General features: G+C 45.8%; 1 protein-coding gene across 1 annotated transcript in view; it reads left to right on the top strand.

Moving 5' to 3' along the window:
• The window catches only part of LOC126088343 (Down syndrome cell adhesion molecule-like protein Dscam2), an 802,978-nt gene that overhangs the window by 498,787 nt on the left and 276,839 nt on the right, over window positions 1-27,352 (top strand). The window contains exons 7-9 of the mRNA XM_049906478.1: window positions 1,593-1,842; window positions 14,396-14,692; window positions 21,305-21,577. Of these exons, the coding sequence (XP_049762435.1) occupies window positions 1,593-1,842; window positions 14,396-14,692; window positions 21,305-21,577 (820 nt within the window). The remainder of the gene's footprint in view (window positions 1-1,592; window positions 1,843-14,395; window positions 14,693-21,304; window positions 21,578-27,352) is intronic.

The raw sequence follows: 27,352 nt of genomic DNA, 5'->3' as shown, positions 1-27,352 counted from the left end.
ATAGAAGCTTTCGAAATGAGGTGCTACAAAAGGATGCTGAAGATTAGATGGATAGATCACGTAACTAATGAGGAGGTATTGAATAGAATTGGGGAGAAGAGAAATTTGTGGCACATTTTGACGATAAGAAGGGATCGGCTGGTAGGACATGTTCTGAAGCATCTAGGGATCACCAGTTTAGTATTGGAGGGCAGCGTGGAGGGTAAAATTCGTATAGGGAGACTAAGAGATGAATACACTAAGCAGATTCAGAAGGATGTAGGTTGCAGTAGGTACTGGGAGATGAAGAAGCTTGCACAGCATAGAGTAGCATGGAGAGATGCATCAAACCAGAGTCTGGACTGAGGACAACAGCAACAACATGAAGACAGTAATCAACAGTAGCTATTCAGAGGTGGCGAGATTTGCACAGGACAGACTGACGCTGAGAGCTGTATGAAACCAGTCTGCCTAAAGACTGCAACAACGCAACTACAAATACCGTTCTTTCGTCCTCCCACGATCATTCCATATTTGTCCTTGTCAAATGTTAGCTGGCTCGCTGTTCCATGAAAAACAGCAATAAATGAATGTGATATGCGTTCCGAGAGAGGAAATTAAAAACTTTGAGGTTTGCAGATGAGATTGTAATTCCGTTAGAGACAGCAAATGAATTGGAAGTGCAGCTGAACGAAATGTATTGCGTCTTAAAGCAGGATGTAAAATGAACATCAACAAATGCAAAATAAGGATAAGGGAATGTAGTCCAATTAAATCAGGCGATGCTGAGGTATTTAGATTAGGAAACGAGACACATAAAGTAATAGTTTAGTTTTGCTATTTGGGCAGCAAAGTAACTAATGATAGCCGAAGCAGAGATGGTATAAAATGTAGCCTGGCAATGGCAAGAATGGCGTTTCTGGTTCAATTGGTTCAAATGGCTCTAAGCACTATGGGACTTGACGTCTGAGGTCATCAGTGCCCTAGACATAGAACTACTTAAACCTATCTACTCTAAGGACATCACACACATCCATGCCCGAGGCAGGATTCGACCCTGCGACCGTAGTAAAAGCGTATCTGAAGAAGAGAAATTTGTGAACATCGAATATAGACTTAAGAGGTATGTATCTAAGTGAAACATGGACGACAAACAGGTTAGAAAAGAAGGGAATAGAAGCTTTTGAAAGTGATTCTACAGAAGAATACTGACTATTAGATAAGTATATCACGTAACTAATGAGGAGGTGATGAATAGAATTGGGGAGACAAGAAATGTGTGGCACAACTTGACTCAAAGAAGGGATCAGTTGATAGGACTTATTCTGACACGTCAAGGGATAACGAATTAGTCTTGGAGAGACGTGTGTGGGGGGTGGGGGGGGGATTGAATATCGTAGAGAGAGACCAAGAGATTAAGCACATTCAGAAGGATGTAGGTTGCAACAGGTTTCCGGAGACGAAGAGGCTTGCACAGGCTAGAGTAGCATGCAGTGCTGCATCAAATCGATCTTCGGAATGAAGACCACAGCAACAATATACATTGCATTTTCTTATGTAGCACCGGAAAGGGCAGCTTCCTGATTCACATTTCAGAGTTTGTATTCCCGCAGGTGGTGGACGCTGGCGCGCGAGCCTCCTTCAATTGCTCCGTGCGCGGCGGCGGCGGCGACGGCAGCGGCCTGCACGTGGCTTGGCTCAAGGACGGTCGCCCGCTGGCGGAGGGCGCCGGCGTCAACGTGCTACACGGCGGGGAGGTGCTGGTCATCGAGTCCGTGGGCAAACACGATCGCGGCATGTACCAGTGCGTCGCGCGCTCCGGCGACGAGAGCGCGCAGGGCAGCGCCGAGCTCACCCTCGGAGGTACCCCCTCCTCCCTCTCGTGTCACAGCGGAGCTTGTGTTTTCTGTTTTCTTTTTCTTCTTTTTCTTTTTTTCGTGTCTGTGTCGTTGCACTCTGGCAGTAGCTGAGTACCTGCTCTTCAGCTACATAGGTTCTGTATACTATACAACAAAGTTGAAAATAAAAGTACCAAAGGATGATTAACAAGTGTGGATTTATTATTAAAACTGTTGATTTTGATATGATGAAGAAATGTTGCGATGGACTGGTAACCCTGCTGGGGGCGTTGATTTTATGACTTTCGGGGTTCCACTTTGCATTCTCTTCTGGTGCTTGATGATCCGTTAAGAACTTGTTTGGATTGAGACAGTGGAATAGAAAAATAAGGTGTCGTATGTGTGGGGATCTGTTGTTGGACAGTGGGTTGGAGTAGATAAATTTCAAATTTTTTTTTTTTTTTTTTTTTTTGTCATCAGTCTACTGACTGGTTTGATGCTACCTGTCCTGTGCTAACCTCTTCATCTCAGAGTAGCACTTGCAACCTTCGTCCTCAATTATTTGCTTGACGTATTCCAATTTCTGTCTTCCTATACAGTTTTTGCCCTCTGCAGCTCCCTCTAGTACCATGGAAGTCATTCCCTCATGTCTTAGCAGATGTCCTATCATCCTGTCCCTTCTCCTTTTCAGTGTTTTCCACATATTCCTTTCCTCTCCGATTCTGCGTAGAACTTCCTCATTCCTTACCTTATCAGTCCACCTAATTTTCAACATTCGTCTATAGCACCACATCTCAAATGCTTCGATTCTCTTCTGTTCCGGTTTTCCCACAGTCCATGTTTCACTACCATACAATGCTGTACTCCAGACGTACATCCTCAGAAATTTCTTCCTCAAATTAAGGCCGGTATTTGATATTAGTAGACTTCTCTTGGCCAGAAATGCCTTTTTTGACATAGCGAGTCTGCTTTTGATGTCCTCTTTGCTCCGTCCGTCATTGGTTATTTTACTGCCTAGGTAGCAGAATTCCTTAACTTCATTGGCTTCGTGACCATCAATCCTGATGTTAAGTTTCCCGCTGTTCTCATTTTTATTACTTCTCATTACCTTCGTCTTTCTCCGATTTACTCTCAAACCATACTGTGTACTCATTAGACTGTTCATTCCGTTCAGCAGATCATTTAATTCTTCTTCACTTTCACTCAGGATAGCAATGTCATCAGCGAATCGTATCATTGATATCCTTTCACCTTGTATTTTATTCCACTCCTGAACCTTTCTTTTATTTCCATCATTGCTTCCTCGATGTACAGATTGAAGAGTAGGGGCGAAAGGCTACAGCCTTCTCTTACACTCTTCTTAATACGAGCACTTCGTTCTTGATCGTCCACTCGTATTATTCTCTCTTGGTTGTTGTACATATTGTATATGACCCGTCTCTCCCTATAGCTTACCCCTACTTTTTTCAGAATCTCGAACAGCTTGCACCATTTTGTATTGTCGAACGCTTTTTCCAGGTCGACAAAACCTATGAAAGTGTCTTGATTTTTCTTTAGCCTTGCTTCCATTATTAGCCGTAACGTCAGAATTGCCTCTCTCGTCCCTTTACTTTTCCTAAAGCCAAACTGATCGTCACCTAGCGCATTCTCAATTTTCGTTTCCATTCTTCTGTATATTATTCTTGTAAGCAGCTTCGATGCGTGAGCTGTTAAGCTGATTGTGCGATAATTCTCGCACTTGTCAGCTCTTGCCGTCTATGGAATTGTGTGGATGATGCTTTTCCGAAAGTCAGATGGTATATCGCCAGACTCATATATTCTACACACCAACGTGAATAGTCGTTTTGTTGCCACTTCCCCCAATGATTTTAGAAATTCTGATGGAATGTTGTCTATTCCTTCTGCCTTATTTGACCGTAAGTCCTCCAAAGCTCTTTTAAATTCCGATTCTAATACTGGATGCCCTATATCTTCTAAATCGACTCCTGTTTCTTCTTCTATCACATCAGACAAATCTTCACCCTCATAGAGGCTTTCAGTGTATTCTTTCCACCTATCTGCTCTCTCCTCTGCATTTAACAGTGGAATTCCCGTTGCACTCTTAATGTTACCACCGTTGCTTTTAATGTCACCAAAGGTTGTTTTGACTTTCCTGTATGCTGAGTCTGTCCTTCCGACAATCATATCTTTTTCGATGTCTTCACATTTTTCCTGCAGCCATTTCGTCTTAGCTTCCCTGCACTTCCTATTTATTTCATTCCTCAGCGACTTGTATTTCTGTATTCCTGATTTTCCCGGAACATGTTTGTACTTCCTCCTTTCATCAATCAACTGAAGTATTTCTTCTGTTACCCATGGGTTCTTCGCAGCTACCTTCTTTGTACCTATGTTTTCCGTCCCAACTTCTGTGATGGCCCTTTTTAGAGATGTCCATTCCTCTTCAACTGTACTGCCTACTGCGCTATTCCTTATTGCTGTATCTATAGCGTTAGAGAACTTCAAACGTATCTCGTCATTCCTTAGTACTTCCGTATCCCACTTCTTTGCGTATTGATTCTTCCTGACTAATGTCTTGAACTTCAGCCTACTCTTCATCACTACTATATTGTGATCTGAGTCTATATCTGCTCCTGGGTACGCCTTACAATCCAGTATCTGATTTCGGAATCTCTGTCTGACCATGATGTAATCTAATTGAAATCTTCCCGTATCTCCCGGCCTTTTCCAAGTACACCTCCTCCTCTTGTGATTCTTGAACGGGGTATTCGCTATTACTAGCTGAAACTTGTTACAGAACTCAATTAGTCTTACTCCTCTTTCATTCCTTGTCCCAAGCCCATATTCTCCTGTAACCTTTTCTGCTACTCCTTCCCCTACAACTGCATTCCAGTCGCCCATGACTATTAGATTTTCGTCCCCCTTTACATACTGCATTACCCTTTCAATATCCTCATACACTTTTTCTATCTGTTCATCTTCAGCTTGCGACGTCGGCATATATACCTGAACTATCGTTGTCGGTGTTGGTCTGCTGTCGATTCTGATTAGAACAACCCGGTCACTGAACTGTTCACAGTAACACACCCTCTGCCCTACCTTCCTATTCATAACGAATCCTACACCTGTTATACCATTTTCTGCTGCTGTTGATATTACCCGATACTCATCTGACCAGAAATCCTTGTCTTCCTTCCACTTCACTTCACTGACCCCTACCATATCTATATTGAGCCTTTGCGTTTCCCTTTTCAGATTTTCTAGTTTCCCTACCACGTTCAAGCTTCTGACACTCCACGCCCCGACTCGTAGAACGTTATCCTTTCGTAGACTATTCAGTCTTTTTCTCATGGTAACCTCCCCCTTGGCAGTCCCCTCCCCGAGATCCGAATGGGGGACTATTCCGGAATCTTTTGCCAATTGAGAGATCATCATGACACTTCTTCAATTACAGGCCACATGTCCTGTGGATACACGTTACGTGTCTTTAATACAATGGTTTCCATTGCCTTCTGCATCCTCATGCCGTTGATCATTGCTGATTCTTCCGCCTTTAGGGGCGATTTCTCACCCCTAGGACAAGAGAGTGCCCTGAACCTCTATCCGCTACTCCGCCCTCTTTGACAAGGCCGTTGGCAGAATGAGGCTGACTTCTTATGCTGGAAGTTTTCGGCCGCCAATGCTGATTATTTATCAAAATTTAGGCAGTGGCGGGGATCGAATCCGGGAACGAAGACGTTTTGATTATGAATCAAAGACGCTACCCCTATTATTATTATTGCGATATTGACTTCTAGTTGCCACATCCTTATGTCTAATAAGGAGCTCACACAAAACTGAAAGCCTGATGGAAACGATGCTCTTGAAGAGTATTGCGATTGTTAGAGTGTTGGGATAGTTTCTGGTTGTGCTGATGCTGAGAGATGGATGAAGGAGGATAGGACGCTTCTCGCAAGGTGAGATTGGGTTTGGATTAGACAAAAAAAAAAAAAGAAAGCAAGATTACCAAACTGGTGTCCAAAACTAAAGCAACAAACGGAAGTTTTGCGAGGTTGCTTTTATCTTGGCACAAAACAGTAAATGTAAGTGTCGTGTGACTAGGGCCTCCCGTCGGGTAGACTGTTCGCCGGGTGCAAGTCTTTCCATTTGACGCCATTTGGCGGACTTGCTCGTCAATGGGGATGAAATGATGATGAGTAGGACAACATAACACCCAGTCCCTGAGCGGAGAAAATCTCCGACCCAGCCGGAATCGAAACCGGGCCCTTAGGATTGACATTCTGTCATGCTGACCACTCAGAGGGGACGGACCGCAAAACAGTATAAACAGGTGACAGAAAAATAGGAACAATGTAGAGAATGCAGATCAACTGCAATATGCATAACGGTACACAAAAATGTTCTTCGTTTTTTTTCAACTTAACTAATTTGCATACACATTCTGACAAATGGTTAATGTGTTCATTATGGGGTGTGACCATCTCTGGCATCAAAACAGGCCTGAAAACGGCGGGATATGCTGTGAATGATGTCATCATGGGGGATTTCCTCGCGATGAGTCAATCATCCTCCCCATCGACGTCTATGAAACGTAAAAGTAATGACGCTACTGATTCAAAGACCTTCCCCACTGCACCGTCGTTCTTTGTGGTCTCAAATACTGAAGATGGCTAGTCCTCCGCCATAGTCAATCCGTTTATTGCCCAGAAAGGTGTTGATGCAATTGCTGGCCCTGTGAAATCCTGCTCTCGTTTACGGGATGGCGCTTTGCTTTTGGAAACGGCTTCTAATTCTCAAACACAACAACTGCTTGCTGCCTCACGTCTCCACAGCTGCCGCGCGGGATTAGCCGAGCGGTCTGAGGCACTGCAGTCATGGGCTGTGCGGTTGGTCCCGGCAGAGGTTCGAGTCCTCCCTTGGGTATGGGTGTGTGTGTTTGTCCTTAGGATAATTATGTTAAGTAGTGTGTAAGCTTAGGGATTGAGGACCTTAGCAGTAAAGTCCCATAAGATTTCACACACATTTGAACATCTTTTTCTCCACAGCTACCCTGTTCATGACGAGACACTTTGAATTCTTCCCGTGGTTTAATTTACACCAGGCTGCTTGACAGTCTAACTGAGGCTGAAATATAATCTTACCTCCCTGATCAGAGTGTCATTGTCGTCCACCATGTAATGAAAAAGGTCGATTCCTCCTTGGTGCCCACCTGCACTCTTTTCCTCACCTTTGATGGGGTGGTGCTGCCGTCCAAGATCAAAGCAGACTATGAAATTATCATAGGCCGGCCATACATTCCGAATCCGATGCGCTGCTACCAGTGTCATCGTTTCAACCACATTCAAATATCTTGTCGACACCAGCCAAATGCGTAACCTGTGGCAGGGATGCACACAAGGGCGAATGTCCGCCTCCTTCTCCCCGCTGTATCAAGTGCAATTGCGGCCATGCCTCCTCCTCTCGGGATTGTCCTGAGTATCTAGATGAGCGGGCTGTTCAAGAGATTCGGGTAAAGGAAAGAGTGCCTTATCCAATAGCTCGAAAGTTATTGGCTAGTCGCAAAACCCTGTGTTCTCCTGTCTGGCACCTGAAGTTCTGTTCTTGTTACCCATCGCTCCATGCAGGACATGGCCATGCAGACATGCGACCTCAAATTCGGCTCTGAGGTTGTAAAATCGCCCAGTGTCAAGGTATAATCGCCGTCCCCCCGTCCCCCTGTGCAACAAACTATCAAACTCTCGCCCCAACCTGCAGGCTGGATAGGACAGATGGAGTACTCCCACGAAGACTTCCTCCATCCCTCCAGCCAAACAACACCCAAGTCTTCCTCCAATCAGAAGGGCTCGAAGAAGTCCGCTAAAGACAAATGGTCTTCTCCTTCGCCACCTCGAAGATCCTGCTCGATGGTGTCGCCACGTGCCCACTTAGCCCAGCCAGCCTCTGTCTCGCCGGTACGCTCCACCAACCGTTTTTCAGCATTGGACTCCATAGACAGACCACATAAGCACGCCAGTACTTCTGTGGACCCCATGGAGCTTCTGTGCCCTGTACACCGACTGTCACTCGGCGGCAGCGGAGTTGACACCCCTACGTCTCTTCTTCCTCATGACTGTCCTCCAATGGAACATTTGAGGTCTCAAAAAGAGGATTTACGGCTGCTTTTAGCATCGCAGCATCCCCTTGTACTCTGCCTCCAGGAAACGAAATTGCGCCATCATGACCACTTTGAGCTTTCACATTACTTACCGATTCGTTTTGACCTTCACCCTGAGGTCGGCATTCCATCTCATGGGGGCGTCATGCTGCTCATATGGGATGACCTTCATAGTCAACCCATCTCCCTGACTACCCATCTTCAAGCTGTTGCAGCCCACCTTTTCCTTCCCTGCCTGAGTTTTTCCCTTTGTACCATTTATGTCCCTCCATCATTCGCTGTCACCTGGGCAGACTTCCTTCAGCTTATTGGGCAGCAACCCCCCCCCCCCCGCCCCATTTTTACTACTCAGTAACCTTAATGCACATCATCCGTTTTGAGGTGAGGTTCTCCCAGGACCTGTCAGAGAGGTGCCCTCTTGGCTGAACTTCTTAACCAACTTAACCTCTTCTGCCTTAACACTGGAGCTCCCACTTTCCTTTCCAACTCCTCGCATACCTATTCCCATTTGGACCTATCCTTTTACACTACCCAGCTTGCCCATCGTCTTGAGTGGTCCCTTCTTTCTGACGCCTACTCGAGCGACCAATTCCCATGTGCTCTCCGTCTACTGACTCCTACCCCATCCGCATCAACGCCCAAATGGCAGCTTACTAAGACTGACTGTCAGCTGTACTCCTCCCTAGCGACATTCGAATAACAAGATTTCCCCAGTTGTGATGACCAGGTGGACAATCTCACCAATGCTATCCCTACTGCTGCAGAATGTTCCATTCCTCGCACTACCTATTTACCACGTCGTGTCGCAGTCCCTTGGTGGACTGAGGCATGCCGCGGCGCAATTCGCACACAGAGACGTGCTCTCCGCGTCTTTTAACCGCCACCCTACGCTGGAAAACTGCATTTATTATAAACGGATGCGTGCAGTGTCGAGTTCTTCGGGATAGCAAAAGAGCTAGTTGGATTTCATTCACTAGTTCTTTCAACAGTTCCACATCTTCTGTTGTGTTGGCCAACTTCAGACGGCTCTCTGGAACGAAGATCCATTCCCCAATTTCCAGCCTGACAGTAGCTGACGATGTCATCGTGGACCCTATTGGTATCTCCGATACCTTGGGCCCCCATTTTGCGGAAGTTTCGAGCTCTTCCCACTATCACCACCAGAAACGAGTGGAGGAGGCTCAGGCGATACCCTTCTCTTCTCAGAATCGTGAGTGCTGCATGCCGCCTTTACTACGAGGGAGCTAGATCATGCTCTCAGTTCATCCCAGTCCCTGCTCCAGGGCCAGACGCCATCCACATACAGATGTTGCAACACCTCTCTATTGAAGGCAAGCACTTTCTGCTTAACACACACAACTGCATCTGGGCTGAGGGCACATTTCCTGGACGCTGGCGTCAAGCCACCGTCATACCCATACCTAAGTCCGGTAAGGACAGAACCTTCCTTCCAGCTACCGCCCCATCTCTCTTACCAGCTGCGTTTGCAAGGTGACGGAACATATGATTCATGCCCAGCTGGTGTGATGGCTTGAGTCTCACCATTTACTAACGAATGCTCAGTGTGGATTCCGAGCAATACGTTCTGGAGTTGATCATCTCATTACTTTGTCCACCCATGTCATTAATGGCTTTCTGCGGAAATCCCAGACTGTGGCCGTGTTTGTCGATTTGGAGAAGGACTACGACACCTGCTGGAGAACTGGTATCCTCCGTACTCTTTACTCGTGGGACTTCCGTGGGCGCCCGCCCTGTTTTCTTTGGGCATTTTTGCAAGACAGAGTTTTCTAGGTGCGTGTGGGTTCTGCCTTGTCGGACACCTTTATCCAGGAGAATGCTGTACCTCGGGGTTCCGTCCTGAGCGTCGTCCTCTTTGCTATCGCCATTAACCCTATACCGGCTGTCTTCCACTGGTCATCTCCAGCTCCCTTCTTGTCTATGATTTTGCTGTCTGTTGCAGTTCTCCACGGACCTGTACCACTGAGCGGCGTCTTTGGCGCTGTCTTGATCGTCTTCACTCCTGGAGCATCGACAATGGCTTTCGCTTTTCCCCTGACAAAGCCGTCTGTATGAATTTCTGGCGGCGCAAATGGTTTCTCCCACCGTCTCTCCTGTTTCCCTTCCGTTCGTTGACACTACGAATTTCCTGGGGCTCCTGTTCGATAGGAAACTCTCTTGGTCCTCCCAAGTATCTTACCTGGCAGCCCGCTGTAAACGGCCCCTCACTGTCCTACGTGTCCTCAATGGTACTTCCTGGGGTGCCGATCGAACCACCCTCCTCTGTTTGTACTGGTCCCTTGTCCGTTCGAAACTCGACTATTTTATTTCTAAGTATCTAAAGATTGAGGAGCGAATTAAAAAAACTAAATAATTACATAAACGAATGAAACCTTGTAATAATAATTCCCTAAGTACAGAGAAACCGAAATCTGTGAACAGATCTCGGCTGCTCTCATTTTGAAAAGAATTAATAAAGTATTCAAAATAGCGGCGGCCACTGAAAAGATTAAAGTTTAAAAACATAGCGTGTTCTTCGTCTTGAGGCGCTCACGAATACAGAACACACCGCCGTCCCAATGCCCGAGACTGCACCAGGTTAGGGTACTTCTGGGGCAAAAAGGCAGCGACCAGGTCTATGGCTCAGCAGGTGACAGGTAGCCACTTGACCAACCAGCAAGTTGGCACCGGAACTACTTTTGTCAGTTGTAGACACATTAGTGTCAGGTGCCGACCAGGTAACAAAGTCCTGAGTATCGCCGATCCACTGGAACGTCTTCTTTGGAAGATACCCTAGCTACCGTCTCGCCCGCGACTGCCTATTGTCCGTAGGTACACTCAGCTATGTGATGGTAAAGCTTAACGGTTCGTGACTTCGGGCAAATTCATTTATTTATCTGCTACAATTAGCCCACTATGTATATAACAATTTGTGGTTAGTATTATTACTAATACAGTTCTATTAATACCTTTACTACTGTGACAGTGTGTTAACAATTAGAATTTCTTTTCAGTTCTTTGTTAATATAAATACACGTTATAAAATAAAATACACACATTGTAAAACGTAAATAAATAATGAGTAAAGAGAATACAAATAGTAAAGAAAAGTGTGATGGAAGTTAGTGAAAGAGAAAATTTGTCCCAGAAATCGTAGCTGTTTCAGTGACATGGGTTCGGAAATATTTCGAGCTTGTCTTCACTAAAATAGCTTTACAAGTATTTGGTTTTACAGCTATATCTTTTACTTTACATAACAGTTTTGTTTCATTAATTGTGTTATGAATTAATCATAATCTAATGTTAATTACACAGTTTTTTATTTGTTCGATTGTTTTATTTTTCCTATTTTTAGGTTCTGTTATCACATTGGTCTTTTGCACTCGTATGGATAATTACATTAACGTTTGATTGCCACGTTCATTTTCTGTACCTGTTGTTTCATCCGATTCAGCGTCAGTGTCTGTGTTTATTTCGTGCCACGTGTTTTGTTGTCGTCCTTATGTTGCGTTTTGTAGAGTTATTAAGTATGCTCTATTTGGTCTGTAAGCTTCATGAAGGGTTTGAGATACGTCATCTGCTAGTATGTTCAGAATGTGCCATTTGTTCCGATCTCTTATTGCGCTTCCTAGGTCTTGTAATTCTACTTTCGGTCTTAGGTGTGTTAATGTTGTTGCAGTGGAGAACTACATGTTCAGCGGCGCTGTATTTACCACATTCACAAGTGTCAGCTTCTTTTAGATCCACACGATGAAGATGGGCAGTATATGGGTTATACCCCGTCAGGAAATGGGTCATTCCTCTTGTGGGGTCAATGTATTATAGTCTTATGCGTTCTCGTTTGTTTGGGAAAGAGAGAGTAGACGCGTCGTCCCTTGGCAGGAGAAGTGGGACCAGACAGACATCGCCACATTTAAAGGTGTCTTCGGTCTGTTATGTTTCATACAGTTACGTCTTGTATTTTTTCTGGTCTACCTTTCTTTAATCAGCATGTCGCTGCTCGGTGACGAATAGTGACATCATGACCAAACACAGTCTAATAACGATTCGGTTTCGATCACCGTTTCGGTCGTCTGGCGATCTTGAATATTTCGCGATACTGTGGGTGAGCAGCAGCGCCATCCTTGCGGTAAGATCACCCCCCTCCCCCCCCCCCCCGTCCTCCCTTTTTGCTGTCGAAACCTAGTTCTAGTTATCATGGTTCAGGATTCTCACTCTGAAACGTTCTCAGTTCGACTTCTGTAGCTTTAGGTGAATACTATTTGTCATTCCGTGAATGTGTCTACGTCAGTGGAGGCTGCCTTCGGTTAAGTGTACGCTGTTCTGTGCTAATTCCAGAATATATTCTTTGTGGTAGTTACTAAATCTTCAACTTGTGTCGCGGTTTCTACTACTTCCCCCAGCATCCATTTAAATCAGTGGCTCCCTGCGAGGAGGGTCGTAAGTCCATACTTTCACACACTCTGATATTGGGTAGAATAATAAGACGAAACCCCGACTGCCTATCAATATTTATCCCCACCTGCTTAACTGGTGCAAACTCTTTTCAATTAGGTCGCCTGGGATACGAAAACTGTGGCAGTCAGTTTATATGTGGTACTCCACATTGTTGTTGCCCGCCAACTTAGCGTGGACTGTTGCAGCGTATTTCCCCTTCAAACGCAGGGAACGAGTTATTGCAAGGTACTCCACGTTATCAAACGGTCGCTCCATTTTTTTTTTCAGTCTCCAGTCATTTTAGGTGTACACTACTGGCCATTAAAACTGCTACACCACGAAAATGACGTGCGACAGACGCGAAATTTAACCTACAGGAGGAAGATGCTATGATATGCAAATGATTAGCTTTTCAGAGCATTCGCACAAGCTTGGCGCCGGTGGCGACACCTACAATGTGCTGACATGAGGGAAGTTTCCAACCGATTTCTCATACGCAAACAGTAGTTGACCGGCGTTGCCTGGTGAAACGTTGTTGTGATGCCTCGTGTAAGAAGGAGAAATGCGTACCATCACTTTTCCGACTTTGATAAAGGTCGGATTGTAGCCTATCGCGATTGCGGTTTATCGTATCGCGACACTGCTGCTCGCGTTGGTCGAGATCCAATAACTGTTAGCAGAATATGCAATCGGTGGGTTCAGGAGGGTAATACGGAACGCTGTGCTGAATCCCAACGGCCTCGTATCACTAGCAGTCGAGATGACAGGCATCTTACCCGCATGGCTCTAACGGATCGTGCAGCCACGTCTCGATCCCTGAGTCAACAGATGGGGACGTTTCCAAAACAACAACCATCTGCACGAACAGTTCGACGACGTTTGCAGCAGCATGGACTATCAGCTCGGAGACCATGGCTGCGGTTACTCTTGACGCTGCGTCACAGACAGGAGCTCTGCCGATGGTGTACTCAACGACGTACTTGGATGCACGAATTGCAAAACGTCATTTTTCAGAATGAATCAAGGTTCTGTTTACAGCATCATGATGGTCGCATATGTGTTTGGCGACATCGCGGTGAACGCACATTGGAAGCGTGTATTCGTCATCGACATACTGGCGTATCACCCGACGTGATGGTACAGTGTGACATTGGTTACTCGTATGGGTCACCTGTTGTTCGCATTGTCGGCACTTTGAACAGTGGACGTTGCTTTTTAGATGTGTTACGACCCGTGGCTCTACCCTTCATTCGATACCTACGATACCCTAAATTTCAGCAGGATAATGCACGACCGCATGTTGCACGTCTTGTACAGGCCTTTCTGGATACAGAAAATGTTCGTCTGCTGGCCAGGGCAGGGCAGATCTATCACCAATTCAAAACGCCTGCCCAATGGTGGCCGAGCAACTGGCTCGTCACAATACGCCAGTCATTACTCTTGATGAACTGTGGTATCGTGTTGAAGCTGCATGGGCAGCTGTACGTGTACACGCCATCCAAGCTCTTTTTGACTCAATGCCCAGGCATATCAAGGCCGTTATTATGGTCAGAGGTGGTTGGTCTGAGTACTGATTTCTCAGGATCTATGCACCCAAATTGCGTGAAAATGTAATCACATGTCAGTTATAGTATAATATATTTGTCCAATGAATACCCGTTTATCATCTGCATTTATTCTTTGTGTAGCAATTTTAATGGCCAATAGTGTAGTATTGCACATTGTTGTTGCACACCAACTTAACGTGGACTGTTGCAGCGTTGTTACCCTTTAAACGAAGGGAACGAGTTACTTCAAGGTGCTACACATTATGAAGGGGTCGCTCCATTTTGTTCTGTCTCCATCGGCGTGCTACGCTGATTTCGTACAGGGATTTCAGTGTGCAACTGGGCTGCGGACATTACGTGGAAGCGATCAAAAAATTAATTATGTAACCTTATTTATCCCAGACGATAGTTAAAGTGTCGTGACTACCGCTCGCATGTTCGGGCAGCGGTGGCGCCGGAGCTGCAGTGGACGTTCATCGAGCAGACGCTGCAGCCGGGCCCCGGCGTGTCGCTGCGCTGCGTGGCCTCGGGCAACCCGCCGCCGCGCGTGCACTGGCTGCTGGACGGCGCCGAGCTGAGCCCGCGCGCGGGGCTCGTCATGGGCAGCGCGCTCGACGCCCAGGGCGACGTCGTCGCGCAGCTCAACATCTCGAGCGCGCGCGTCGCCCACGGCGGCCTCTACACCTGCGTCGCGCGCAACGACCTCGGCTCCGCCCAGCACTCCGCCACGCTCAACGTGTACGGTCAGTACGCATTCTCTCCATCCGCTTCTCACTCTTATTTCTAAATTAGTGTGACGGCTGGTGCCGGACGCTCGGTTAAAAATTTAGCCTGCTGTCTTTCTACAACACATTCGTGTCCATAAAGTAAACGATCATCGGCCTCGACTAGAAAGCACTATGCTACAGCGACAATGTGCCTACTAAACTGTGGCGTACTGTTACTTACACGCCACATTAAAACAGTACTGCTTGATTTGATTCCGACAGTCCCACTAGACAGCGGGTATCTTGGTACTAACTAGGTGCAGAAATGTTACACTTCAAAGAAGTCTAAGTAGTGCACTCTATTACCTCGCAGTGGGAGCAGTAGTGGAAAACTGCCTGCGTTGAAATCTACATCCACGCTGACGAAGAAAAGTCGCAGCACCAAGAAGGAGTTGTGCGGCATAAACGGAAGTTGGTAGGGCTCTTTCTGAATCTGATAGATGATGTCTGCTCCAGTTTCGCGCTAGTCGCGTGAGACTGGCGCTGGTGGCGCCACTGAGGTTGCAAATTAGTTTTGCCTTAAATACACACTGTAACGGTCGTGAGCTTTTGAGTTTGGACGTGGTGAGTTGACGTTAGTCAAGAAAGCCACCATTGGCAACATCTCACTGAGTTTGAACCAGTTCGTGTAATAGGCCTGAAAAAGCAGAAAATTCCTTCTGCGATATTTCAGAAACATTTGCCAGAAATGTAGCGACTATACATGATTCCTGGCAACGGTGGTCATTAAAATATGCCACGTGGCACTAACGAGGCGGAAGACCGGGTTCAGCATATGGCTCTGGCGATTCATACTGCATCTGCAGCAGCAATTTCAATAGCAGTTGGCATCTCAGTGACACAACGAACTGTTACAAATCCGTTACATCAAGGGCAGCTCCGAGTCAGACGCCCTGTAACGTGCGTTCCACTCAACCCAAACCACAGCCAATTTCGACTTCATTGGTGCCAATTGAGAGCTCATTGGAAGGCAGGAGGGAGGTTTGTTGTGTTTTCTGATGAAAGCTGGTTCTTCCTTGGTGCTAGTGATGGCCGTGTGTTGGTTACAAGGAGGCCAGTTGAGGGTGTGCAACCAACCTGTCTGTGTGCTAGACACACCGGACTTACACCTGGAGTTACGGCCTGGAGTGCGATTTCGTATTACAGCAGGAGCACTCGCGTGGTTACCCACGCAAATTTGAACGTCAAACTGATGAATCGACGTGTTGTGCTGCGCCGCCATTCATGAACAACTTCCAGGGGATGTTTTCCAACGCTCGCCCACATACCTCTGTTGTAACCCAACGTGCTCTTCAGGTGTCGACATGTTTCCTCGGGCTACTCGATCACCAGATCTGTTTCCAATCGAGCACGTACGGGTCATCATCGGATGACAGCCCCAGCGTCACCCACAAACAGCGTCCCTGAATTGACACACCAGATGCAACAGGCATGAAACTCCATACCATAATCTGACATCCAGTACCTGTACAACACAACGCATGAACGTTTGCACGCTTACTTTCAACATTCTGGCGTTTGCACCGGCTATTAAGGTAGCAGCGTTTCACAGTTGCAATGTTAACCACTTAAACGTGTTACCTAGACAAATATATTCCAGAAATTCCATTACTCTACATTATTTTTTGGTTAGCGATTTTTTCCGTCAATCTATTTATGCACTTTGCAAAGTACCTTAAGCCGCCTCCACACGGGATCAGGTAACTTAGTTGACGTGGAGCTGTAAGAGTTTTGAGACTTCTGTTCCTAATGTTTCGCGTTGAAGAGCCATTTCGTCACATGAAACACAAAATAAGTCCTTGGGTATTTTCGCAACGTGCCACGCAAAGTAAAGCCAATAAGAAGCAAGAACTGAAAGAATCCTCTTTTAATTTATGCAGTCTTTATTCGGCTGTGTAACACTAAACGCCAGCAGTGATAATAATAACAATAAAGTACTCGAAGCGTGAGCTCGAGGATGAACTGTCGCGTCCTCTCTGACCACCACGGTCACCAGATCTCAATATTATTGTGGTCTACTTTGGAGAGAAGCGGACGCTTTGTTCCCCATACGCGTCTGTGATGTATGGACTTAGAAGATGGCCAAAGTAAGTCTGAAACTGATAACTGTAAATTTGTTCCGTAACGTCTTGTAAAACTAATAAAAATAATGTACAGAGGGTACATAAAAACATGAAAACAACAAAAACATCAGAAACGTAACACTTTACTATCCGAATAAGAAGCAGGAAAACAGTTGGCTTTCGAAACGGCGTCCAGTCGTCTCGGAATGAATGAATACAGCTCCTGTATTGTTTTCGAGGGAATCTTATACCATTCTTCCTGCTAAATAAAGTTCAGGTAACGGTGATGGAGGTGGCGCACACTTCACAGTAACGTTGATCGGTGAGTGTTCCGTGCAAAGATTTGGTGGTCAGTATGCTATGAAACATTATGCCTCCCTGAAGCAAACAATCGAGTTCGACGTGCTGGACGTACCCTCACATGGCGAGAGGTGGGTACACGAAAGGCACCTAGGTACATTGTCGAATATGATCGTTCTGGTGGTCCAGGTGTTATTGTGTGAAAGTCACAAGTTGCATGGTTGCACTGAACTGCAAATCTTTCAACACGGTACACTCACCAGTCAGTATCGTTGTGACACCGTATTCCTTGCGCATGTGCGTTTTACCAGGGATCCGTTCGGCCCTGACTTCATTTTTATGGATGACAACGTGTGACAGCATCCGAACAGTGTAAATGGAGAAGCTCTTGGAACGAGAGGATATTCGACAAATGTACTGGGCTGTCGGTTTTTCAGACTTAAGTCTCATCGAGCACGTGTGGGATGCATTGTGGAGAAGTACTGTACACGACCACTTGAACGAACGACCATCCAGCAGTTGTCAGCCGTACTGGTGGAGGAGTGGAAGACCCTACCATAATAAGTTTCTACCAACCTTGTGGGGAGCAAGAAGGCACGTTGCAGAGCGCGCACTGCCGTCCGTGGTCATCACACACCCTATCAAAAACCATGTCCCACCGTTTGCAATGTCCACGGAACCATCACCAATCGCGGTGATCTCGGTGTAATTATTATCTGTGAATAAACCTGTCATTTCTGTTGGTCTGTGAAATGTGTAATGGTAGTGACACACCAAAATCACAATAGTAATCCGTTGTAGTTGCTACATATGTTACTACAATCAAAAGCATTATAAAATCACCATCACAATAATATAGGAGACTGCCTTACAAGCCCAGATCACTTGGTCAAACAACAAATAAATTTCTTTAACCGGAACAAGACCCATAATACTTAAAATCTGAATACGACTAGGTAAACATACTCAGGTAAAGCTTTACTTAAATAGTACAAATGTCCATGCAATTCCCATCAGAACTCTCATTACTTCTAATCAGCTGAGGAACAGATTAAGGGTAACAACACAGATCCTTTAAGGTTTGGCTAGCCAACTTTTCTAAACAAAACTATATACAAATGACTAAAACAATTAAGCAGGTGTTTTAATTTTGACCAAACCAATCTTCAAATTTACTTACTCAGTTGATTAATTAACATTATTCTTAGAATGAATACAACTAGAACATGACCATATGACAGTACCGCTAAAATGAGGTTGCTTAAATATTGCGTGTGAATTAGTGATAGACGCGAGCAGACCAAGGATTCAAATCAATACGAGAGATCCACGAGAGAGGAAATGACATAGAAATGTACTCAACTTTGCACTGCAATTGAGCTTCAGATGCTATAATTCTCCACTGGAAAGATGGAATTACGCAACAGTGACAACATAACACAAGATGTAAAGGGGAGGACAGGGCCTTAAATATCTCTCTGCCCCCGTGGTGCTCTGTTCCCAGTATGCTCGCGTCAACCGGTGCCAATTATCTGTAATGCAACACACATCAACAGCAGACAATATTCTGAGATATAAACTACACAATCTTATCTAGAGAACAGGCGATCAATACAACTGAATAGAAGCAATTAAGCCTCCGTGAGTTACTTGGCCAGTGCCAGCACTTAAACTTTGATTAATAAGTTAGCTAAAAATCATGCCCTAAAGTTAAGATGACAAGAATTATCTCGGCGCACATTTACGCGCCAAACTACCAAATGAAGTACAAGGTAGAATAGAGGACGTATCTCGGAGTGTCTTGTATTGTATTGTATGTTAACCGGGGACCTAGAAAGAACGGAGAGGCTCCGTCCCCGCCGCAGCCGCAGTGGTCCACAACCCCACGACGACTACCGCAGTCCACTTCACTCCTCCGCCGCCCCACACCGAACCCAGGGTTATTGTGCGGTTCGGTCCCCGGTGGACCCCCCCAGGGAACGTCTCACATCAGACGAGTGTAACCCCTATGTTTGTGTGGTAGAGTAGTGGTGGTATACGCGTACGTGGAGAACTTGTTTGCGTAGCAATCGCCGACATAGTTTAAGTGAGGCGGAATAAAGGGAACCAGCCCGCATTCGCCGAGGCAGATGGAAAACCGCCTAAAAACCATTCACAGACTAGCCGGTTCACCGGACCTCGACACAAATCCGCCGGGCGGATTCATGCCGGGAACCAGGCTCTCCTTCCAACCCGGAAAGCCGTGCGTTAGACCGCACGGCCAACCGGGCGGGCCGGAGTGTCTTGAAACGCCAGAGCCAGACTTACTCACTACTCACTGCACTTCTAGCTACGTCTTTAACCACGCTTCATGTAGGTTGGTTGGGCGTAGCCACACTTCCTCAACTACCGTTAAGATAGATAGTCACGACACCGAGGTATGTGATAAACAACTAGAACAATTCCAAAGGATTTTTAGTACACTGGCATATTCAATTAAGCCGCACGCAACCCACCGAAGCAACTCGGCGACTCCAGTTCAATCGGCCGGCGTAGCTTATGATAGACTCGAAGGAGCTTGTCCTTCCGACCTCTAGGAAAACCAAATCACCATGGACGGTGGATCTGTGCTCACGACTCAACACGCCGTTGCCGCTGGCCCTGCTCCTTCGCTGTCCGACTCGTGCCCTTGCCGTCCTGCCTCCGTACTCAGTCCCACGTGACTCTCGCCCACCGCCGATCCTGAGACACCTCCCAGCAGAGATTTTTTTTTCTTTGTTGTGATTTCATTCCCCTGCCCCATATGGGCAGGGGAGGGCTGTCAACGGCACAATCCGCCGCTCTTCAGCCGAGTGACATGGCAACTAAAATAAGAATAAAATGTTACATACATAAGGCGATAGAAAAGGGGAACATAAATCAGAGTAAAGGGAGAAAATGGAGGTGAAGACAGACTGACATGGAGACGTTTATGGGGGACAGTTAAAAAAGTCACCAGAAAGTTAAAAAACACAGTTGGCGATTCTTAAAACACAGAGAAGACACTGAATGCACATGCACAGGTTAAAAGTCGGCCACAGTATTAAAAACACTCCAGAACAACACACTTAAAACCCAGTTGTAGCACACACGACGAAGAATAAAACTGCCAGGGGGGACCTGCCGAGGGAAAGGTCAGAGAGGATGGAAAAGGAGGGGAGAGCAAGGAGCAGCAGGGGAAGCGGCGGGATGAAGGGAAGAGGGGCGTCAGCGGGTACACGGAGAGGCAGGAGACACGTGGGGTGGGAGATGAAGAGGGGGGAAGACAGGGTAGGAGGGAGTGCAGAGACACTGAAAGGGGCCACAAGAGAGGGAGGGGGAGACGGTGGAAGTTGCGTTGTAAAAGGAGATGGAGGGTGTGGAGATGGAGAGAGGGTGGGACAAAACAGTAAAGGCGTGGCAACTGGTTGGGGGTGGAGAGGAAGGGAGACACCAGGGGGTGAGGGGGATCAAGGCGGTGGACAATGTATAGTGTGCGGATGTGTTCAAGGAAAAGGAGAAGGTGGGGGAAGGGGATGAGGCCGTAGAGGAGGCACGTGGGAGACAGAAGGCGGATGCGGAAGGCGAGGTGGAGCACATGTCGTTCGAGGATTTGGAGGGCTTTATAGAACCGGGGAGGGGCGGAAATCCAAGCTACGCTGGCATAACAGAGGATGGGGTGGATCAAGGATTTGTAGGTGTGAAGGATGGTGGAAAGATCCAGACCCCACGTCCGGTCGGACAGGAGTTTCAGGAGGCGGAGGCGGTTGTGAGCATTGTTTTGGATGGTAAGGAGACGGGGAGTCCAGGTGAGGTGGCGGTCGAGTGTGAGGCCAAGGTATTTGAGGGTAGGAGTGAGGTGGATAGGACGGCCATAAATGATGAGGTAGTCCCAGCAGAGCGCACGCGCTGCCGTTAAATCCGCGCCGCCAAAGGTAAGCAGAAGACAAATAAGCATCGAAGTCGACTCAAAGATCAAAATGACGATCGATGGAAACTGGCGATAGAAACGCACCAGCTCAGTCTATATTAGTTACATTATGTAGCAAATCTGTCCACGTATGGTCCAAGTTTCATCGAACTATTTCACTTGACATTGATTCACCACGGGAAAGTTACTTTCGTCCTCCACATTTGCGCACCAGTATATACTGGTTTTTAGAGTATGTGAGCAGCTTTTGATTTGTTTGGCTCGCTGCACAAATAAAGTAAGCGGCCGGCCCCACAGGCCCGCCGATGGCACGCGCGCCGCGCAACCTGACGGCGGTGGCGGGCCGCGACGTGTACCTGCGCTGCCCGGTGGCGGGCTACCCCATCGCCAGCGTGTCGTGGCGGCGCGCGGGCGAGCAGCTGCCGTCCCACGTGCGCCAGCGCGCCTTCCCCAACGGCACGCTGCTGCTGCGCCAGGTAGAGGGCGCCTCGGACCGCGGGGAGTACTCCTGCACCGCCACCAACCAGCAGGGGCAGTCCGCGCAGGGCCGCCTCCACCTCGACGTCATGAGTGAGTCCACGCCGCCTACCTCTTTTCTGTACCACAACAGGCATCTTTTAGCACCGCAGGCTGGTTTTTTTTACCAAATGCTGCGGCACCTCCAATTAGATCACGGAACTGGAAACTGACTGGCGTTGGTACAACGTATGATAGGTAATGACGGCTTATCCGGAAGAATTAGGTGACAAAATTACATAATTACGAGGGTCACTCCAAAAGAAACTTCACACTGTTTTTTTAAAAAATACAGTTTTCATTCTGCATGTATGAAAGCTTTACAGTGGGTAGATACATCCTTCCCGCTTGTTTTCAAACTTAGTTCAACCTGTTCCCGTGAGTGGCGCCGTCACAGCATGTCTTCAAGATGGCTGCCACACTTGACGTTCGTCAGAAGCAACGTGCTGTCATAGAATTCCTGTGCTGCGAAAACGAGACAGTGAGAAACATCGACAAGAGGTTGGAAAAGGTGTATGGAGATGCTGCTGTCGATCGCAGTACAGTTAGTCGGTGGGCAAGCAGGTTACTTGATTAAAGTAGGCACTGCAATATTGAGGATTGTCCTCGCAGCGGCAGGCCTCGTACTGCACACGCTCCAGACAACGAATTGATGACTACTGACAGACGTATCACAGTGAACGAATTGTCACGCTACGTTGGGATATGGAAAGGGAGTGTTTGCAGAATACTGAAAGTGTTGGCGTTAAAAAAGGTTTGTGCCAGGTGGGTTCCCATGATGTTGATAGTGGCTCAAAAAGAAACAAGGAAAACGGTATGCAGCGAGCTTTTGGAACAGTACGAGAATGGTGGAGATGAATTTCTTGGAAGAATTGTGACAGGTGATGGAACATGGTTCCATCATTTTTCACCAGAGACGAAGAGGCAATCAATGGAGTGGCATCATGCAAATTCACCCAAGAAAAAAAAATTCAAAACCACATATTCTGCTGGAAAAGTTATGGCTACAGTGTTTTTCAATTCCGAAGGACTCTTGCTTGTGGACATCAAGCCAAGTGGAACCACCATAAATTCTGATGCATATAGGACGACACTGAAGAAACTTCAACTCAACTGAGCCGTGTTCAACCACATTGGCAAAATCAGGATGTTTTGCTGTTGCACGACAATGCACGGCCACATCTCAGTCAAAAAACCACGGAAGCGATCACAAAACTCAGATGGACAACACTGAAACACCCGCCTTACAGTCCTGACCTGGCTCCGTGTGACTATCATCTCTTTGGGAAACTGAAAGACTCTTCATTGAACAAGGTTTGAAGATGATGACTCCCTTGTACATGCTGCCAAACAGTTGCTCCAACAGGTTGGTCCAGAATTTTACTGTGTGGGTATACAGGCGCTGGTTCCAAGATGGCGTAAGGCAGTTGAGAGGGATGGAAATTATGTGGAGAAATGAAAATATTGTTCCTAAAGGATGTATCTACACACTGTAAAACTTTCAAACATGTAGAATAAAAGATGGATTTAAAAAAAAAATAGTGTGCATTTCTTTTGGAGTGGCCCTCGTACTTTCATCCTCCTTTCTTTTATTAGGCCCTTTCTTTTCATCATGAGGAATATTTCCGCATAGCCGCAAAAGCTTCTTCTCACAATGGATCTCGCAGACAGCCTGACAACAATAGTCATTGAACCCTATAGTATGGGAGTAAAAGCAACTGAAGTGACAAGGGTGAATCACACCGATTGGCTTTCATCCGCAATCCCTAATAGCTGGCTCACGAAAGTGGGAAAACATACTATTGGACATTAAACTTGCAGCACAATAAACGCGGTAGGCAACACACGTCAAATTGGCAGATACTATTAACACTACCTACATTCTGTATATTATGGAGATGGTTTCTCATTCAGAAATTGCATTTTAATGTTAGCTCTTTGCGAGAAAATTACGGATTCGATAGGTAAGGTGGGCCGTAACGCCATGCAGTATCTCACCTGTAACGCACGACCAGCACTCCAGAGAGCAGACACATTGTTCACTCTGCTGACCTGGATCATGCAGCCACGCCACGTACCTCCAATCTGGAAACGGCCAGATTTGCACCAGAAAAATGGTTCAAATGGCTCTGAGCACTATGGGACTCAACTTCTGAGGTCATCAGTCCCCTATAATTTAGAACTACTTAAACCTAACTAACCTAAGGACACCACACACATCTATGCCCGAGGCAGGATTCGAACCTGCGAAAGTAGCGGTCGCACAATTCCAGACCGTAGCGCCTAGAACCGCTCGGCCGCCAGATTTGCATCAAGAGACGTCTGGAGCACCGCACAGTATCAACATGGGAACCATTCTAATGGCTTCCCTACATGCAGCAGCAGAGGCAGGCGCTGCAACAGCGACACTCCTAATGCCAGAGCTGTTCACAAGAGTGGCATCTCATCATCTTTCCATATGAGTCCCAGTTCCAGTACACTATCATGGTGGATGTATCTCTGTGTGGAATGTGCCAGATAACATTCAACGTCATAATGCAGGTTCAGCATAACGTGTGGTGCTATGAGAGTATTTATCAAGAAGGATTCTAGCTCAGGAGCACAGGGAAACGCAACCTGCATATCTGGTGATATGATTATACTGTAGCTGATAAGCAGTAGGTTATCAAGGCCAGCTATGGGTGAGATAACGATCTTGTCACTTCCAGTGTCAGGTTATACACTTGGTATAAAGTTACACACTTGGCAGACATATATACCCACTCCCTTCCTCCTAAGAAACCACAGGGAGTTGATCAAGGTCGTCCAGGGGAACCCTCCACACACCTTAGGCACTTGTGCGAGTTATATTCAAGATAATGACATAGCTCGATACTGGTCACGTGATATGAAATTGGTGGGAAAGTCCTCCCATCTTCCTATCTCTCTCGGACAATGGTAGCACAATAAAATGACGGGAAACCCATTAGACCAATAAGATTTGTCCTACTCCTCCTCCTCCCACTTATCATCCTTTATAACTGGCTCAACTGTGTAGGTGTCTTCAGTCGAGATCTGTGCATCATGGGATGAAGTTCAGATTTCTGTACGTCCATCTTTTCAGAGATGGTTGAAGGACAAGGCTGTTTACTACAGAATGTCAAATGAAACACCATTGAACTATCTAATTTCCTCACTTATTTTATTTAGTTACCAGGTTTGGCGATTTGCTATGGCTCCTTCAGACCTCTGACAGACGTGTAGGAAGACTCCACCTCAGTTCCTGTCAAAACAGGTGTCAGCATTCAAATATTGGTATCTGTAGATTTCTACTTGCTATAGCGACAGGTGCCGACAGATGATGGTTGAAGTGACTGCTACAGCAGGCAGAAATCTACAGATACCAATATTTGAATGCTGGACCCTATTTTGACTGGAACCGAGGTGGAATCTTCCTGGACGTCAGGGAGAGGCCTGAATACGGGGAAGTAAATCGCCGAAACTAGTAACCAAATAAAATTTTGGAAATTAGATGTCTGATTTGACATCCTGAAGTTTAGGTTTGTCATAAACAATAATTTTATAGTGAAAGCGTTTAAAAATAACAATAATGATACAACAAATGAACTAAATTGTTAATTATTGGCAAATTTGTTTGTAATACAGTTTTTTACAATAATTTTTGCTGTTTACTAAGAATTTTTTCTTTTATTTACAAAGCTATTTGTTTCTATTGTAATATCTTACAATGGTTTTTTACAAAGCTACTTTTTCTTACATACAATAATTTGAAAAGCTAACTGTTTTTACAACTTTTTTGTTGGTGTATTTAAACAGCAATTTTTTTCCTTACACACATGCACACACACACACACACACACACACACAGTTAGAGAGAGAGAGAGAGAGAGAGAGAGAGAGAGAGAGAGAGAGAGAGAGTCAGTAGAGTCAGTTGTGTACATGGCGCACAGTGCATGCACACAGTGTGCAATCAGGCTTAAGGCATTCATGAAGGTATGAAACGTGGGTTACTATACTTTCAGCTACCTACTTTCGACTGTTTCTCATGACCGCTCAACTACCCAATGTCCCTATCTGAAATACATGCATTTAGATCATTGCAAATAGGAAAATACTTACGGTTGTAATTTATTAATTAACTTTTCTGTCGAAGTTCCGAATAATATTTTTGTTAGTGAGTAGCTTCGAACATTTTCATTCATTCTCAAACCATTACCTATATTAGAAGGTACGATGTTATTAATCAAAACATGAAATACAGCATTTTCAAATATTTTGTATGCACAGATCACAGCACTTTTATGACACCTCTGCTTTTGTAGTGTTCCATTGGACATAATGCATTTGTTTTACATCAGATCAATATAACAGATGCGGTATCGACCACTATCCGGTCGGCCGCACTTCAAAATACGCGAGCCGCCAGTTACCCTACCGCGTTTCCCAGGGCCTTCCCCCCCCCCCCCCTCCCCGCCCCCCGCGGTACGAGGACGCTGCCATTCTTCCACTGGCCCTGTTTTGTGTGTTTGCCAGATGAATAACATTTACAGACTTTCACAATGGCCGGGACTCGACATTTTCCGAACAGACATCGTACTGGAGACTGACAGATTTGTAAATCTTTTGTATATGTATATACTTCTACATTCTAATCCAATGTTAGCAACTGAAGTTACGAATACCGTACCAAAGTTATGTATTATTTTTACTGTTTGATATTGGATGTAGAATAAATTAATATCTGAATTCCCGGTTCATGAACAGGATCTGTTCCTCGCTCCTGCATCCACTAAAGAACCACACTGCCTGCAAAGGAAGACATAACAGTTACTTGGCTGTATTACCATTGTCCTGATGCATGCAAGTTTCGATAGGTGTCTAGTCGTTTATTCATAAAAATCTGACAGGCGCGGTCAATTGTTTATTGTGTGTTCACATGCCCTGCCTCTCAGAGATAATAATGTTATTGTTGTGGTCTTCAGTCGGGAGACTGTTTTGATGCAGTTCTCCATGGTACTCAATCCTGTGCGAATTTGTTCATCTCCGAATAACTACTGCAACCTACTTCCTTGTTAATCTGCTTAAAGTATTCATCTCTTGGTCTCCCTCTACGATTTTAACCCCCTACACTTCTCTCCAATACTAAATTGGCGATCCCTTGATGCCTCAGAATGTTTCCTATCAACTGATCCCTTCTTTTGGTTAAGTTGTGAGACAAATTTCTTTTCAGTACCTCCTCATTAGTTAAGTGATCTACCCACCTAATCTCCAACATTTTTCTGTAGCACCCCATTTCGAAAGCTTCTATTCTCTTTTTGTCCAAACTGTTTATCGTCCGTCTTTGATTTCCATACATGACTACACTCTAGACAATTGCCTTCAGAAAAGACTTCCTAACACACAAATCTATATTCGATGTTAACATATTCTCTTCTTCAGAAATGCTTTTCTTGCTATTTCCAGTCTACATTTTATATCCTCTCAACTTCGGCCTTAATCATTTACTTTGCTCCCCCAATAGCAAAACTCATCTACTACTGTAAGTGTCTCGTTTCCAAATCTAATACCCTGATTAAATCGACTGCATTTCATTATCCTTGGTTTGTTCTTGTTGTTGTTCATCTTATATTCTCATTTCAAGACACCGTCGATTATGTTCAACTGCTGACATAATTACAATCTCATCGGCAAACCTCAAAGTTTCTATTTCTTCTCCCTGAACTTTAATTCCTACTCCAAAATTTTCTCTGGTTTCGTTTACTGCTTGTTCATTATGCAGATTGAATAACATTAACTCCTTTCTCTACCATTGCTCCCATTTCATCCCCG

This window comes from Schistocerca cancellata, chromosome 6, assembly GCF_023864275.1.
Source record: "Schistocerca cancellata isolate TAMUIC-IGC-003103 chromosome 6, iqSchCanc2.1, whole genome shotgun sequence".
NCBI classification, from domain to species: domain Eukaryota; kingdom Metazoa; phylum Arthropoda; class Insecta; order Orthoptera; family Acrididae; genus Schistocerca; species Schistocerca cancellata.
Note: the sequence above shows the minus strand (reverse complement) of the source record. Positions and strands in the feature narration are given on the sequence as shown.